Genomic DNA, 19115 nt, shown 5'->3' on the forward strand with positions numbered 1-19115 from the left:
GCAATCATTGGAAATCATTGGAATGGGATTAAAAAAAAGTCGTTAAAATACTATTTTGTACTAACAGTTTTTCCTGTTTACTACCATTAATATAATAGCAAATACTGTTACGCGCGCGATACATTGTGTAGGAATGGTGTACGATCAGTGACGACGCACGATCATTTGTATAAATGTTTCTTCGCTCGCTATTAATTTCTATATGATTAATGACGTTACCGCTAAGATATATAATACTATTGTTAACACTATTGTCTACATTGTATAGCCTCCGTTTTCTCAAAAAATTGGTTTTGCGCGTACAATTTCATTTTATAACAAAGTTTTCGCTCTCGAATATTAGTTATTAAATTCGCCATCGCGGCGCGATATTATTTTTTGGCAGTGGAACCGATCGTATGTAGAAAAAAGAGTATCAAAATGCCGAGTTTGCTTTCGCTCAACTTGGAGATGGATATACGCTGCACAAATACGTCCATGTTAAATTCGATTTGCACATTTACAATAATAGTAAGAAAATAATAGTATCAATAGCATGATAATAATACTAGTGCGATAATAATAACGATAAGGATGTTATCTACAAGAGAGCGACGGTAGATGATGAGCTACAAATGCCGTCGTGTGACGGTGACTTGCTTACAAATAGGTACGCACTTTTACAAATTGATAAATAGCAGATCCTTAAATTATTACGTATCGGACGCGACTTATGTCGAAAAGAAGAAAAGAGCTATTCCGCTCGCGGCGGCATTTTACTGACGAATCGTTGTGTACGGCGAAATATGCTAATCAATTAAGATAAAGGTACCAATACCCGGACATGTACCTATATCCGGACACCTTTATTATTTATAAGTATAACGCGAATTAAAATCAAAGATAAAAGTATTTCTTCTTGTAGTTTAAAACATCAGTTATAATATCCAAACGTTTATTTCCATAAATTTATATTTTTTTAATTAAAGACACAGACACAGGTACGTGTCCAGGTATTGGTACATTTCTTACGCTTAAGTAACCGGGTATTGGTACCTTTACCTTAATCATTCTCTCCAATTATCCGGTGCAATCGTTATTCTCTCTTATTTTTTTTCTAACGATGTTGCTGCTCGTCGATACGCTAATTACACACGCGGATTTCCACACGCACGCATGCACACGCACGCACTGTCGCGCAATTAATCAAGCGCGACAAACATACACACTTACACGCTAACAAAGAGCTAGTAACGTCGCCGGCTCGATTTCTTTTGGCAGATTTTCCCCGACGTGGAATTGCGGAGGATCAATTCCTCACGAAAAAGGGGAATGGGTGATCAATCAGCCTCGTCGGGTTCTTTGATAAAGGCTGCAAAGAAGAGTCGGTCGAGCCGCGACGTTACTTCGCGGTCATATACGCCACAAAAAAAAAAGAAGGAACTAATGAGATTTTCCGAGGCGACCTGATTCTGTAGCGGGATTCTGTACGACAGTTTCGGTATCGTTGCGCAGATATTATATACATCGTACAACTATATAATCCTACCTACATCGGTTTCTGATCAGCAATCACAATTCCGTGCGATTAAAAAGCGCCGGTGCGTTCTTCGTTATGCATTATATCGCGAAACGAAACGCTTTGTCCCGATAACGATGTAAAACGACCCCGAGTATACTTTCTCGTGCTGCGTTAACATAAAACGAAACGAACGCCGTTGAAAATTCGATTCCCGATTATTTCTCGATCGTCGTAATAAAATACATCGCACAAGCAAACAACTTGCGTGAAAAATTTTTTGAAAGAAAGCGATCGCACGCTTTCCGCAGCTAAAGGGTCAAACTCGAGGAACCGTGATCGAGAGCTTGTCCGGTTCCTCTTTGTATACACGATTCGGCGTGCCGAACGCCGCGTTTGGAAGGCATTTCAGAAGGCATTGAATTCCTAGTGTGTATTGTCACGAGTTGACATCGATTGCATGCCTTGACCTTACCTACACGTGATTCCGTTTACGCGCGCTTCGCGATCGTAAGTCCGGCCTGACGCGAAACCGACGCCGACGTCCCGTTTCGCCTCAGAGAGCGGCCAGATGTCGAAGCGACCTGAATCCTTTTGAGCGCTCCGGGAAAGCGCGACGTAAGTGATCATTGTTCCCGGCGAAGTGAGGACAAATGTCGTCGCGTTAAAATCGCTCGAAAAATCATGGAGCAAGGGGTCGACGCTCGGTGATACGTTGTGCTATCGAGCAACTACGTATCGTTAATACTTTCATAATACTAAGAAAAAAAAACAAGAATTCTCCAAAGTGGCAGTTGCGCGGTTAGTATATCGAGCTTCGCGGGAGTTTTTCTAGAATTCCCTTCTACGAAGTCCTTCCTCGGCGTATCCGTTTCCCTTCGTCGGATAATAAAATGAGAAATACTTATAACGCAAAGAGATATCGAACCGTCTGTGTATATAAAGTGGAAGTAAACTTCTAAAAAATCTTCCTTATAAAGAAAAGAAAATATTTCCACGGTTTGCGCCGAAATATGTACATCTGAATAATTAAAAATTATTTGAAACTTTAGAGATTAAACTTATTCGCGTAGAAATAGATAATTCTATATACCTTGTCCGTTTTCGTCACGTTATTCCGCGAAAGTCGTCAGTAAAAATGTATTCCCAAAACGACCGAGTTGGAATCGACATTCGATCCCTTTTCAGAAAACCGAACGGAGAAAAAGGGTGCGTAAAAGGATGATCCACTCTCGAACAGTCGCACAAACGGATTCGGATTACTGCGCGGAGCAACGCACACACGACGACAAATTGCGTGTACGCGAATTGCGTGCGGAACGTTTTTACGCGCTGCACGCGCAACGCGATGGAGCTCCTTTTTTTTCCTTGCTTCGGTTCGATACCGAAACAGGACCGTTCGACTGATCAGTGATAAATTGTGGCTCGGCAGCCACGATGTTGCATGTTTAATGCCTGCAGCCACAGCCGTCGTGCCAAGACGCGGCTAACGACGCCGATGCAGATTTATGCTAAGGGAAACGAAAAACCGATTGTTCCTAGATTCGATAACATCCGATGAATAACGAAGGAGGAAGGACCTGGGAAGAAAACCCGTGATGAACCCTTCGTCCTTTGGTAATACGAGGCGTAAAACGTACCGAAAGTTACGAAGGGAGGCGAGGCCGTTCGCAATTTCGTCTCGAACTCTCGTATCCCAGATCTCGAGAGAGCACAATGATCATTAGGCTCGAAGAAGCTGCCTTCCCGCTTTTGCTCTCGTCGAACGTTAACATTTTACCGTTACGTCACAACAGCGAGCCGATATTATTAATATAAATGAATCGTTGTCCGCTGGAGAAAAGAAAAATAATATTAACCCGCCGCGATCATAAATCACGCATTGTTTCTGCCCGCTACCAAGGTCCGAAGAGTACGCGTCATTGTCTGTTTTAGCGGCGTAGAGCTATTACAAACTCTGATTTATGAACAATGCGAATCCGAATATCTTCGTAATTCAAGTCGGCGATACAAACGTCGCTGTACAATAACGTCGAACTGATCGATCGAAGGAATATTTCCGCAGGATCGATTCAGCAAGAGAGGTCTCTTCTCGGGTTCGTCGACCCGCGTAGATCGGGAGGCCTAGCTGTGAAAATGTTTTCTTGTTGACATTTTCCAACAATACGCGAATTCGAGAGAGGAAATGTCTGGAGGACACTCGAAGTGTTTAGGACGCCTTCCGAACGCATGTTAGGTACGTTCTGTATGGAGAGAGCCTCCATTCTAGCAGATGGTCTCCAACGGCGCGGTTTTGGTGCTCGGATTTTGCGTCACGCTGTCGCCCATGCTGGGCATCCCGTGGCTGGTCGTGCTGTGACCGTTACCCTGTCTTCCGGCGTTGGTCTGTGGGTTCCTGCTGAAGAATCTCTTGAGCGCTGCTCGGACCTGCGGCTGGCAGCCTACCGCCGCGAAGATCAGCACTCCCTGGAAGGCGTTTATCAGGTCGGTGAAGTACCAGATGTACTGCGGCCCGCCGACAGCCCACGAGACAACGTCGGCCACCCAGGTGATACCCATCACGATCACCAGCTTCATGCATATGCGGCCCAGCGTCGCCCTGAAAGCAGAAACGAATGGTAAAGCTAAATGCGAGATATATATATAACGCGAGATGAGATTTCAAGAAAATCAGGAGGAATGTTTACGCTTGAGGACACGATATTTCGAAATATCGTGTCTTCAAGAATCTCAAAGGCAGTACGACGATGATGGAAAGTAAAATAATGACGATGAGATGTCATATCTGTAATTTCAGCTGAGCTATCGATCAGCCCGCACGTGTGAACCCGAGAAACCGCAGGCACATGAAAGCTCACGAGTGGAATTGATTGTATAATAATAGCCCGGTTGACATTTCGCTATTGTTTAACGTTACGATCGTTGTGCTAGCGACGCAACGTCGCCGAATGTGATACGAATGCAAGAAATTATTTATCGCGCTACGAGACTCTCTCTCTCTCTCTCTCTCTCTCTCTCTCTCTCTCTCTCTCTCTGACGGTCAATAGAGCAATCGTACGCCTCGCCGAGTGACTGCACACGTGACATGTATAATGAATGTAAATGGTACACGATTAATTGACATTGTTCGTTTGATATGCGAGACCGCGCTTCGTCTCGTTATAAATAATAGGCGATCGAATAATAAGTGACTAATATAAAAATTGGGGCTTTTCTCATTTAATTATAGACTTTTTTTCCGTCTCCCGTAATAAAATGTAGCTCGAACCCATTCTGGAGATTTCCGCGTCGAATGTTAGGAGAGCGGAATTCCTCGCGGAATGTTGCGGAACGGGCAAACTAGAAAATCCCGTTTAGATCGTCATTATCCGTTATCGAGCGAGCCATGCGAGGTCTCGCGAGCGAGTGCGCACTCGCGCGCGCGCCGGCAGCATCGATTCGATGTGCTCTGCACCCCGTATAATATATGCGTCCCATCGCACGGGGCCCCGAAGTCAAAGCGTTATTTATGCGCCCCGTCAGAATATTCGCGGCCCGTAACACATCGTACACCGGACACCGGACGGTATCCGCAGGGCAGAATTATGGCGTCGTAATATGTCGCTCCGGGCGCGAGCCTGCCGGCCGGCCGGCTCGCGCGCGGCGTTATCCGTTATCCTGACGCGTCATGCACGTAGGTCGCGGCCACCGAGAGTTCTATTTTCGTTGGCGTTGCTAATTATTATGAACGGACCGCGTGTGCAGTCACTCGGCCGTCGCGAGCGCGAAAGCCGCGCGGTGGGGCCCCGGAGGGGAAATGGACCAGCGTCGAAAATAACGTCGAGAGGAAGAGGACGGAAGGGAATGACGTCGAGAATGATTTGGGAATCCCGTCTATCGACAGGGATGACCGGAATCTTATTATCCTCGCGAGGACGGTGTGGTAACTCGAGAGTGTCGGCAAACAAGCAGAAATTGAGACAGCCAACAGTAAAGCGTGATATGTCGTTTCAATTACGAGTCTTATCGCTTGTACGGTGTATTAAGGTGATGATATCATAAATGAGCGCTGAAAAGATTTAATCTTAAGGGGGATCTAAACGTCTCTCCCTGTCTTTATTGCGCAGATCCTAAGCGTAGACGGAAAAATATGTGGAGTAGCTTAAAGTAGTCGCTTTAGAAAACATTTTTTTTTTCACGTATTTGAATATTATACGCTAGTGTAGCGGATATGGAGTCCTAGGGACTCTTTAGAGATATGAAAAAGAAGAAAGATATAAAAAAATAATTGTTCTCCATTCTGTCTACGTGCTTGTCGCGATATTGTTTTGTATATTTCAACTTTAATTGCGCACAGTTTTTTATGAAAAAAAAAAAAAAACGATTGGTCAAAATTACAAAATAAGTGGCAGGAACCTGCACGTCCACGGTTGAAGCTTAAGTGTAAAATAATTACAACCGCGGGAGTTGTGAAATAAATGCATCTTGTCTCCGCGGCGCGCGAGGGATCCTGTTTTATAAACGAGGTAAGATATTACACGCTTCCGTCGAAGCTTGCGTTTAGCAGAAGCGCCACGCGATACCTTCGCCGGCGGGTCCGCGCGGAAATTTCGTCAGATCGCGAGCGCGAGCCTGTGAACAAACGAGAGAGGTTTTTCGGGACGTTGGCCCGAATGAATGCGATACGATCGACCATGACAGCTGTCGCGCATCGAACAAAGCGCGCGACCGGAAGTGGGATGTATCGACTGGAGCCGGGAGCGCGTGGATGCGGAAAAGTACGATATAATTTGCACGAGGGTCAATATTACGAGCACGAGCGCATGGCGAACAACAATAACCGGCGAGAGAATTTCTACGGGATGGAGAAGGGGGAAGAGGGTAGAGAGTGTGAGCGAACGAGATGGAATGGTCCTGAAATGATCCACACGTGGAAGCTCCGTAAATATTGAATCCCACTGCCACCGTTCTGTGTGCGCGACCGGGCCCGGTCGGGCCGGGCGTGTAACGAGAGACAATAAGGAGAAAGAACGGGAGAACAAATGAGAGTGCGCGCGGAGGGGAAACGCGAGAGTTTCTGGAGGCAACTGCTTTCGTACATACAAAAGACCCGAAGGAAGATGTCCATTATCGAGGATCGAGATAACGGGAAAGGGAAACGCGCGATTCGAACGACCGTTGTAGCCTCTTCCTTTTTGGCTCTCTTCCGTCGTCGAGCAAACAACCGAAAAAGGTTGTTACAAGACGCATCTGTACATGTGTGAGAAAATTCTATTTTCGAAATATATATGTTGCAGAGAGAGATGTCGTGTAAAATTCGTTTCCTTCTTTTTTTGTTGCAAAATCTCTAGAGAATCCACAAAAAAACCGGGATATCGTGGAATAAATAAAAATTACATGATTCTACTACTAGGGATTTTGCAAAATCCTATAGGTTTAGTGAAATTGTGAGTTGAATTTTTTAATTTTTATTTATAAATATATTATAAAAAATTATATTTATAAATACAAATATAATTATATAAATTTATATATTTATAATTTTTATTCATTCCACTGGCAATAATTTATAATGTTTCAACTGTTTTAAACGAACATGATACTCATTCGCGCGTTCTACTCATAAATAACAAACTTTACCAGAGAAATGGTCTAAAATAACAATGTTTTTTTCTTTTTTTTACACGGATATCGATCTATTCTTCGGGCCACAAAAGGCTATTGTATATGTTAATAATAAATAAATTTTTCTGCAGCGCAAAATTCGATCTTCCCCTGTAATACGGCAATAACATATTGCTCGCGGTATGTCGTATTTACGTTTTTTTTTCTCTTATCAACGAAGTAACAAATACATTTTATTCCATAACGGTATCGATTGAACAAAACTAAATAAGGAAGAAGATATGATATTAATCGAAGAAAATCGAGCAAAAGACGGGAGATGTCGGGATGTCAGAGGGGAGACGTAATTTAATTATGTTCTACGAGCACACCGTATCTCCGAGTATCCATGTGCGAGTATTCGGAACTAGCCGATTTATCGATGGATTAACGAAGGATTGTCCCGCAGTTTGGTCGGATTAACCGAGACGATGTCGTTGGAGATCGGCCAGCTGATGGTCCTCCTAAATTCAGCAGAATAGCGTTGTCAGTTCTCGAGGCGTTCGCCAACCTTGCGGCCGACGGATATGACTTTTCGTCGGCATTCCACGGTGAAAAATAATAATGTTTTCCCCCGGCGCAGCATCCTCTCGAGATCGAGAGAGATTCGTAAACACATACTTATGTCGCACGCTCGTCACGCGGAACTTCGGCCGGCTAACCAGTTCTCCTTTGTCTCGCGCAAACAACGTTTACCTTACGCCCGCGACCGTGAAACTTGACGAATATTCTCTCCACCACGCGTTTTTCTGCAGTTTTCGGGGAACGCGGCTGTTAGTAATGAGAGTTAAAAGACTCTTGGCCTTGTCGATGCGCAAGACAAGATAAACTCGTTCGCGCGAACTGGAGGATCTGCTTATCGTATCCGGACTGATTCGCTCGCGCCGCGGAGTCTGGTTAATCGATTCAATTGAACGGTCAATTTGTGCGATCCATTTAAAGATCGAAGTGAAACGATACTTGGACGTATGCGTGCGAGGCAACGTTTTGTCATGTAAAAGTGGATGGCCGAGAATTCAGTTTAGAACTCGAAAACTTTACCTAATGTAACGTCTTGCAAACGACGTACGAAAACCTCCCGTATAAATCAAGCTAAAGTAGCGAAGGCGTGCGCGCACGAAGCGGCAAGAAACCGAAGAGACGTTGAATCGGAACGCATCATACGCTCGTTATATCGGAAACGTTCAACATTGCTCGTTACAATAACGAGTTATTCCGAGTTAACCATTCCGTAGAAAAACGAAGTGCATCGCTCCGATTTGTCCTTCCCTGAAAAGACGACGGAACGTATCGATAACGCGCACACGCGGGAATATCGATGCCCTCGCAATATCTCTAGGAATATCCCGGAATTGTGCCAACAGCCGCGTTTACGGGGGCCCGTTCCCGACGCGCTTCGATGCAACGATAATAAACGGCGACGTTGCGCGCGGCCGCGGCCGCCGAGAAGCAGGAACGCCCGATCGTTTCGGCGGCTGCGAAACGACATTCTCGCCTCGAAAACGACCATGTTTTATTGGCTCAAGCGAAATCGCTCGGTCTCCGGTTTTTCGCGGGCATTTTTGCATTGCAAATAAGTTTTAATAGATTTTTAATTCCAAGTTTATATTTACCAATGTAATTTAACTTGATACACGTGAAACGCCGAGATGTATGCAGACATGCTTTGCGCGTAAAAACTTTGACGTTGGTATGTCAAAATATTTCTCGAGATTTTTTTTTTTTTCGACGAAAGGTATTTGACACCTCGTACTTTCCGATTTGCACAGGCGCGAGGCGGACGGATTCTTTTTTATAAAGCGCAGACTTCGCGCGCAGGGAGGTTTATTTTATTATCTTCCAGCCGATATATCAGGCAATCGTTATTTTCCATTCTCTCGACGTCCCTTCGATCCGCTTAATACATCCTCTCGCTCTCTTCGGGATTGATATTGACGATCCCAATTCGCGATTTCGACGACGCTATTTGCCCGTCGTGATGTACGTGCGCGAACACAATACGGCCATTGTTGGCAAAGGAAACGTAATAGCAGCATGCAGATTTTGCCTCATCCCGAGTTTGCACCATACCTTCGACAAGAACGGATTTCGTTCATCACGTATACGTTTGCATAGTTTCCGTGGGACATCCCGACGTGGATAGATATAGTTTCGCCCGGCGAAAATCTGCGAACGTCGTACGTCGATGAGAATATATTTTTTATTCAACGCCGAGTTCACGGTGGCTTTTGCATCGATCTTCTTGTCATCGGAAAAGAATAAAATAAATCTCGGATATCCCTTCACTGAAATATGCGGAGATATTTATTTTTGTCATTTTACGTTATAGTTCAGTTTCAAGCTCGAAAACTGTTCAGTGAAGCTGTGATTATCGTTCAACGAATACACATGTCAAAATTAGAATAGACTAAATATGCTCATAAACATTGAGCTAAATGTCAGTGCGATTTTTAAAGATTCTCCTACGTTTACTGGACGCAACGAATAAACTAAACTTGATAATTATAACAAACGCATTGAAAGTGAGCGATCATAACGAATATCGCAGCAACAACCCTCTTTGAAACGGAAATACATATGTCGTTGCCACACGCATCGCGGGCGCAACTTCGGCGTAATATACATCCGTGAGAAAAACTGTCGCGAAAGAGACGCTCTGACATTTTAAAACGTTCCACGTCTGCCCACGCGACGCGGCCGGATAGTTTCGGTGTGGCGGCGCCAAATAACGTACGGACGTCACGTCCGATTTGACATTTGCCGGAGGAAAGAGGAGCCCAGCTCGAATTATCCTCTGGCGACAAAAGGCGACACAGCGATGGCCGCGGGGGGCATAAACGCGGTATGAAACACTCGCAATAACTGTCGCGAGGGCGAGTGCCCGTTCGTCGCGACGCGACGTGCGGATCCGGTTCGCCAAGCCTGATGCACTCTCGCGCGTCGCGTCTCCGCCGTCACCGCCGCTACCCTTTTCCCTGCTCTCGCGGTCGCGCAAAGTGGAGATCTGTGTTCCCTCGGTTCCTCGCCTCGCAGCCGAGATAGCGGATTTTCACGGGCAAAAAATATTTTATACCGGCACCCTCTCCGCGCACGTCCGAGAACGACAGTATTTCTGTACTCGCGACCGCGAACAGAGAATAGTCTCCGCGTGGAGAACGAGAGAGAAAGAGAGAGAAAGAGGGGGGGGGGAGAATCGTATAAATATACTTATATGGACAGTATATCTCTACGACACCTGTCTTCGCGTTTGTCGTCCCGGTCGTCCGTAAGCCGCCACTTCGTGGCTTCGCGCTTAAATCGCGGAAAGGATTTTCTCACGTTATATCGTACCTTCACGTTTCTCCGTGATGTGGATTTCTTGGTAGAAAGTACTCGAGAATCTCGCGAGTGGGATCTACAAGTACAGATGCGTCTACTTGGCAAGAAGTTTTATTACACGCACACTTTTTATTATTGCAGCTGGTATACTTTTCTTTGCAACTTGTTCATATTTATCTGCTTCATGTTTCTACCCCTCCTTTTCCTTTAGTATATTCCCGTATATGTTTCTGGTCGCCAGCAACCTGCGGTTCTAGGAGGAAAAGATATTTCCGCGACCCTTTGTAGTGAGCACCGCGATGATTGCATTCTAACAGTACCGTAGCGAATTATATGCGTTGATTGCAAAGACCAGGCGGCCCGCGTCGTGGCTAAAAATAGCGTATGCCGCATGGCTTATGAATGATTAACTGCGCGAACGTCAAGAAACTTCGAAAGCCGGCCGGCTGACGACGAGTATAAACACGCGGTGGCGGCGGTGGTTGAAATTTTATTCGAAGTCGTCGACCCTTCCTAGCCGCGCATCAAGCCGTATTTGATATTTCCCCAAGTCATCGTCGCGCAAATTTCTCCCGGTCGTCTCTACTCGTGTCAATTAACTCCGTCGTCGAGTTCGCGGACCTTCCGCCATTCTTGCCCCGTCCGCGAAGATTGACATTTATTTGCAACCACGAATAAGAGCGCACAAACGTTGCCCGGCTCCCCGCGCGACTGTCTATTTCAGATCGTTTTTCGTCTGCGATTCCCCGCGCCGCGGCCGCTTCTCAACGTCGCCGTCGTCGGGGCTTTCATCTTCCGAGTTTAGCTCGTCCCTTCGCGCGACTCGTCCAATATCCATCGTTTTCACTCCGTCGATTAAACGAGATAATAACTTCGCGACTCTCCTCTTCGGATTGCGGATTCGAGGTCACGTCACAAATGCGCGGAAACGCGAAATCTCGGTGGAATTACAACTCATCGTAGTTTATCTTAGCGCGGAACTCGACGTCGATTACTCTTCCTCAACGGTTTATCACAACTTACCTTATATATAGTTATGAAACCGCATTATTTACGAAGGACTGATGTGCAAAGATGCTTGAGCGTTCGGTTGTATCATGCGTAGTATAAAGAATATATGATTCTATCTGTAGGCCTGTTCGTTTTCGCTGCACTTCTAAACTAGTGCGGTAAGTTAGAATGAAAGAAAATACATTTGTTTCATTCTAACTTATTGCACTAGTTCAGAAGTGCAGCGAAAACGAACAAGCCTATAGGGATTTCGCAGGGATTTCGTGTAATTTATTTTTTTGCAAAATCTCTAGGGAATCCACAAAAATCCGCGATATTGTAATGGAATGAGTAAAATTTATAAATATATAAATTTATATAATTATATTTGTATTTATAAATATAATTTTTTATAATATATTTATAAATAAAAATTAAAAAATTCAACTCACAATTTCACTAAACCTAGGATTTTGCAAAATCCCTAGTAGTAGAATCGTGTAATTTTTATTTATTCCATCGATAAATCGGCTAGTTCCGAATACTCGTACATGGATACTCGGAGACACAGTGCTCGTAGAACATAATTGAATTACGTCTCCCCTCTGTTAGTTTTGTTCAATCGATATCGTTATGGAATAAAATGTATTTGTTACTTCGTTGATAAGAGGAAAAAAAACGTAAATACGATATACCGCGAGCAATGTTATTGCCGTATTACAGGGAAAGATCGAATTTTGCGCTGCAGAAAAATTTATTTATTAACATACAATAACCTTTTGTGGCGCGAAGAACAGATCGATTTATTATTCGGTTCCGTTCTTTTTTAAAGCGAAACGAGGAAAATGTTTACTTACCTCTCAGTGGTGCTTTTCACGAATTCGCCTTTCCAGAGACCGCACGTCAATTCGCGAGCAGTTACGGCGAAAAATATAAGATTTATAGCCAGCAGCACTCCGATCGGTCCAAAGAAATATGCCAAAATTTCCATGTCACCTGCAAGGTAAACAGAAATTAAAATTCTGTAGAAGAGATAAAAAACTGCGATTGTACAACACGATTATTCTGCTCGCGTAGCTGCAGTATGATGAATAATCTTTTCAATTGTTTATTTACCCAAGTGGTAATTTTTTATCGTATTGGTCTTTAATTTCACGCGCAAATTTCACGTGAACGGAGCCTACGATTCCTGTAAGTAAGTAATAATAACGCTGACGACGTTTACGCGATTAAAACGGTAGTAACGGGTTCCCTAGAATCCACGTGTTCCACGAGGAATGAGCGCCGATTTCTATTTTGGCTTCGCTAACGACTTGCCAACGCGAAACGATTCTTGCACCTGGATTAATCATATGGCGGTTCTCGCCCGCCTCAGGGACGACCTCAGAGTCAGGTCGATATTCCAGATTTTGAGCGGCGCAAATGCTCGGACGCCGGTGAAGCTGCTTTCGCATTGCAAACGGATTCAATAATAAACCGAGCGATCGACAGCGGGTTTATATCCCCGCGGCGCTTAACGCGGCGTCGCATCTCCGCGATTCGTGGCATCTGTTCGAAACGACGCCGACGAGCCGTTTGCACCAGAAAACGCATCAGCACAATGCTCGCGATCCTTGCGTATACCGGAAGTAAAAGAATCCTCAATATTTCGACTCGTTGCTAATCACTCCGCTTGCGCTTATTAATTAAAACTCGCGTAATTCTCGTGTTCTATGAAAATACGAAATCTATTAACGTCAAGTGAAAAAGGACCGTCATGTTACATGCAATCAATATAGAAGAAACTGCCGCCATTTACGGTCCGAGCTGGATCTTGGTAGCCTACCAATATTTTCTGTGTGTATTTATATATTTCCAACTTAATAAAACTGCTAATCTATCAAATTTTCAATCTATCGACGAATCCATTTAGAGACGCGAAGGGAAAGGCGCGGTCTCGGAATGCGGAAGGCCAGACTTTCGTAATGCACCCGGGCGGAAATAGACGGAGGGATTTATGACAAACAAATAAATCGTACGGTGTCGATCTGCCGACGGACGCGCGAACGCGGTTTATTTTCTTGCGCGTATCGACGGACGGGGCGGCGCACGTTACGGCGGAAAGAAAATAGGGGCGTCCGTCGCGCCAGCCGGAAATCGGCCTTCGAACGACCGTCCGAATGTGCGACGCGTCGCTCTCATTTATTCTTAATTATTTATGACGCCGCGCGGAGAGAGCGCGGTAGTTCGGCGATCGCGTGCGATAATAATCAATGGGGCGAGACGCACTTTGTTTCCGTTATCCAATAATGTTCGATGGCCGATAACTTCGCTGCGGCGTCACTGCACATTTGTCTCTCCCTCGCGCGGATAGCGTTGTTTACGCACCCACCCGGCCGCACATATCTCAAGCGATTAAATTTTTCGCTCTCCTCGTATGGTGTGCGTGCGCCATTACCGAAAAGGACGTAATTATTCCTCGCTCCACAAACGGCCGCGGGATTAACCCATCGTCCGATTTTTAATTGAAAACTACCGCGGAATATATATGAAAATATGGTAATGCTTTGTTTTTACGATTTTATGAATTAGATAAAATCGGATAAAGTAACAAAAATACGAAAAAAACGTTCGGTTTAATATCGTTTAAAGGACTGTTTTTTTTGTGGTATACCTACTAGAAATTATATTTCTCTTGTACCAGGATAGTTTTCATAATTGTTCACATTCTCATAAACTCTTGTTGCTCAAAAGTATGCCAAGAATATATAACTCGCAGTCCTTTGAAATGCTTTTCGGGAGTGTGGTAACTGGTAACAATGCTAACGACCGTGGCTTTTGTCTCTTATTGTCGCTTAATTGTCGTCATAACTCTCTCCCTCGTTTACCCGCAAATCGTCCCTCTATTTTTTTTTAGAAAAAATGCTTTTCGCAAAATTATTAAAGCTCCATCGGAACATTGTATTGTATTTCACGCGATAAGCCGAAGCACGGTAATCGAAGGGCAAAAATAAAAGTGAAAAATCCAGGCGATTCAGAGGGAGGTGGGCGAGGGCGTGCGAACGCGCGATTGAGCGTGGTGAATTTTGCCACGAGGTTACAACAACGAGGGTATTCCGTGGCGATCACGCGACCGCTGCTCGTTCGGTGATCCCGCCGAAATTGCATCCGCGCGCGGGAAAGGGCGATATGTGTTTAGCAGAAATCATGGTAAAGCACGCGGAGCGTGCGCTTACCCAATCGCGGGTCGGATCGGATCGGTTTCCCGCTTTCCGCGCGCCCGGTGCAAGGCTGCCGCGATTCCTCGAATTCCCGGGATGTGCACGCGCTGGTACGCGCGCACGCTCGGATTTCAAGTTCAAGACAGACATCCCCCCCCCCGTATCTCATATCCGTTCGTTAAATCCGCGCGTATCGCAGATATTTGCGATATGCGCGAATTCATATTGCTCTACGTACGATACCGTTTGCCATCGCGCGGATACGCCAAGTTCCAGCTTATGATATATGTATAATGCGAGAACAAAATACCCCGATATTAAAGCGAGATTAGTTCCATCTGCGAAAAAAAGATATTTGAATTCTGAAAGTTCTGATTTCACGTGGAGCATATAGCATATAAAAATATGTAATATCTATATTCATTTCCATACACATGTAATATCGGAGAAATAAGATATTCCTAAATTTAGCAATTTGATTATATTATTTGACTTTATGTTATATTATTTGATATATTATTCTGTGACAAAATGTATAAATAATGCATGGAAAATATGTATGTAATCGCATATGACCTTATAAATGAGTTTATGTAGTTGCGTTATACAAAATAAGATTAATTTACATTTTATTATTGTGCTTCTCCAGTTTATATATGAAATAATACATATAGTGTCCACATCTCTCTCTCTCTCTCTCTCTCTCTCTCTCTCTCTCTCTCTCTCTCTCTCTCTCTCTCTTCCTTCCTCTCTTATTATACTTTCACTCTCTACTCCGTATAATGCAAATTATTAAAACAAATTGATTATGATTCATTAAACCAATATTATGTACAGTCAAAATGTAAAATAGTTATTACACAGCCTCGAACACCGGAATTACAAGAATTTAAAGCGACAGTAAAAACAGGAATCACGCGCGAAGCCCGCTGTTTCGATCTTCACGGTAATTTGGCGATAGTAACCCCGGCCGAGTCGCTTTTATCGGGGTGATTCGCCCCCTCACAGCCAACCGGTTCCAACGACTCTTCCAACCCCATAACTACGGATGCAATCTGCCAGAAACAGACTTCCACGAGGACTCCTCCCGTAGCCACTTATCGGCTGCGGGGAGGTACCCGCGCGTCCGCAAACAAATCCATAAATAAAATCCTTAACGGAGAAGCTTCAAGTGGCAACGCATCGCACACCTCTCGCGCAGCGATATTAAGTTGCGACTGACCTCGTCGAGATTTTTCTCGAGAACTTGCTCGACGGCAGTTGCAACGAAAATTTAAAGCGAGCCCACCACGCATCGAATTGATCGGTCACGGGCATTGAGAGACTCGATTTTTTTTTTCGAGGCGGATTTTCGCCCGAATAGATTCGCGACAGAAATAAAGTGTCGGAGCAACGACCCGAGAAATTCCTATCGCACAAAAGCTGTACGTACAAAGACCACACGGGGTCATCAATATCATCGTAATATCGTACATTTTTCAGGCGATCCGCTGAAAAATTCAAGCGCGAGTATTTGTCACGGGGCTCTTGGCACGCTCGCGAGATTAAATCTAATGTGATTTAAGGTAATGTGATTTAGGCGGCGCGCACAAGCTTTTGGGTATTTTGCGCTTAATATTTAAGAGAATGCTTTAAAATTATGTGGCGATGTTGGCTTTGTAAAAATAAGCTCTGGCCAATCTTCACGTGCATCGTACACAAGTTCATTCTTCTTTCTTTTAGCTCATCCATTATTAGGAATTGCTCGGATCAATCTATGGTAATCAAACGAATAGTGATGCTGAAATTAATTGTTTTTACTAAATTAAATTAAATTAATTAAATTCTTGATTTTTATTTTGGCAAAAAATTAGTTTCCGTAACAACTTTTGATTGATTTCAGTTCGATCACACAAGAAAAACATAACACTCTGTCTAAAAACTTATAATATAAATAATATTTAATGCTTATCTGTAACAAAAAATTTATAAATTTCGAATAATCTGTCTAAAAATAATAATCGTGACGATTTATTTATTATACCTACAAGTAACAGTCAAATCATCGTACACGTCGAAAAAATTGTTCTATCGCAAATTCGTGTTCGAAAACCGTGTCACACGATACGTGGTAATGAATATATGGTACACATAAAACAATGTGACGTGTATTTTTTTAAATGCGTGCGAACGTATCCGATCAACGAACCTTAAACGCTTAACTATCCAATAAAATAACAATATAGATATATATCCCCAATGTTTTCCTTACTGTATTTGTTAAAGCATTTTTAGACGAGGCAAATACAGAAAATAAAACACGAGCGGTGCAGTGTCGTGTGACTCCAATAAATACAAACAATGGCCGTTTAAACACGGTGCATGGCTTATATCGGATGTAGCGAAATAAAACAAACGCGAAAATTACAGACAGACAGACAGCGACGTGCGGCGAAACCGAACGATTGAGTACAGATTTGCGTTGTTCGGAATAACCATTACTCAACCCAAGCTCCGTAACTTTTTATCAACGATCACTAGTTCTGCAAGCCAACACCCGATAGAGCTAGAATGTATTCATCGTAAAACTCTGAAATATCCTGACATTCCATTGATGTTTGCAACGTACACTTTGCTCTCTATTCTACTGCTTTATTTTATTACGGGATCAAAAAAATTTATTTGACTTATTATTAACTTGTCAAAAGCGCTCCGCAAATTCCGATCAAATGTAGAATTTAAATCTACTCTCTTAGTCTGAATCAGTGAACAGTCACTGATTCACAATACTATTCACTGATTCAGATTTAGAGAGTAATAAAATTAATAGTAATAAAATAATAACTTTATTAAAGTGAAAATAATAAGTTTTATTATAATCAAGAATAGAAGTGTCATAGACAGGAGCATCTCAAAAGATAGGCATCAGTAATAATATTGTTTTTAAACTTAAACTTAAAATAATAAATAATAATAATAATTTATTTGTGCAAAAATATTTATTTTTGGTTCAAGATATCGGCTATTAAGCTTCGCGTCCTTTAAATTATAATTTAAATCTATAGATTTAAATCTCTCTAATCGCCAAGATCTGCTTCCGTTGTTGCGGATAACCCTTCGCTAATTGTTACGCAATTCTCGGAGCCTCCGCCGTCAGCTGGAATAATCGCGCAGTTTTTACCTCCCGGTGGTCGGAGAACCGGCGCTTTCCGCGAGAGCTCAACGTCAAACTTTGGCGGCTCGTCACGAAACTTTCGGAACCTCGTGTAGCGGGTCCTGTTCGGATAACCGAGCTAACTTGCATCCCGATGTCCGCCGGGAAGGCGCGGAATATTAAACGAATGCAGAGAAGCGAACTTGTATTCCGCGCCCTCCTTCCCGGCCTCTTTCTCATCCGGCTGCTCATCAAGGCGTCGTCTCAAAATGCAACGTACGTATAGCCGCGCGACGCCGCGCCGAAATTCCCGAACTTTGTCGAAACCGCGGTCCCGCAACGGGATCGGAGGGACGTCTTGCTACGCGCTGTCTGACACCGACAAAGTTTTTCCATCAGACATGCCGGACCTCGCGCGAACTACAATGAATACTGAGAAAGAATTATATCGAAATGGAGAATGCGGGAGTTGGAGCCTCTCTACACAAGGTCTGTTCAAAAAGTTTCCGAACCTTGTCTTTATAATTTTTGCGGGTTTACTTACAACTTATATTCAGTCTTGTCTCCTTCGAAGTATTTTCCTTCCTTTCTATAGTTCTATAGGCCATTTCTCCTAATCTCCTCGACTTGGCTCTCGCAAATTTTTTTTTTTTTTTTTTTCAAAACAAAATCCACATTGAAAGGCCAAAGGATTCGACGCTTGAAGACGTCAAGGATAATTCGCAGACGGATTTACATACAATCGTGAAAAACGCATACCAGGACTGCTTCCAGAAGTAGAAAGTTGAGAGTGGTGTATAACCGAGAAGGAATAAATTTCGAAAGAAACAAGGCTGAATAAGTCAACCAAAGTAAACCAAAAATTATAAACCAAAGTCCGGGAACTTTTTGAACAAAATTTCATGTAAGAAAAATACAACATGTGCGTGATATATTCACGCGTACATTATTAGCATATCAATGCAGCAAAAATGTAAACTCACGAGATTCTGGAAAGGAAATGTACACTCTGAAAAAGAAGTATTACTTATATAATAATTATGTCGAAACTCTCTCAGGCTGTATGGCGACAAGATTGTTTCAAATGATAATGCGTATGGAAAAAATCGAGTTTCTTTTTCTCGAAGCCTTAACAGCCAATAAAAGATTTATTCCAATGTCGGGCTACGTTCGCTCGACCGGGCGATTGACGCGTAAAAATCAACCCAAGATGTAGCTTCAGCTTGTGCATCTCGTTCAAGACTGCCGGGCGGAATAAGAATACGCGAGGATGCACCATAAAAGAGAAGATAAAGGCGTTACAAGCAAAAAAGGAGATAAACCGCGGCGGGGG

At 43.6% G+C, this 19115-nt stretch overlaps 1 protein-coding gene across 1 annotated transcript in view; it reads right to left on the reverse strand.

Moving 5' to 3' along the window:
- Window positions 1-962: 962 nt before the first annotated feature.
- Window positions 963-19115, reverse strand: part of Mthl1 (adhesion G-protein coupled receptor methuselah-like 1) — a 128983-nt gene continuing 110830 nt past the window's right edge. The window contains exons 6-7 of the mRNA XM_077411845.1: window positions 12307-12445; window positions 963-4097 (exon numbers count right to left, since the gene is read on the reverse strand). Of these exons, the coding sequence (XP_077267971.1) occupies window positions 3764-4097; window positions 12307-12445 (473 nt within the window). The 3' untranslated portion in view covers window positions 963-3763. The remainder of the gene's footprint in view (window positions 4098-12306; window positions 12446-19115) is intronic.

The sequence above is a fragment of the Temnothorax americanus genome, unplaced genomic scaffold, assembly GCF_048541705.1.
Source record: "Temnothorax americanus isolate GAGA-0224 unplaced genomic scaffold, ASM4854170v1 Scaffold3, whole genome shotgun sequence".
NCBI lineage: Eukaryota > Metazoa > Arthropoda > Insecta > Hymenoptera > Formicidae > Temnothorax > Temnothorax americanus.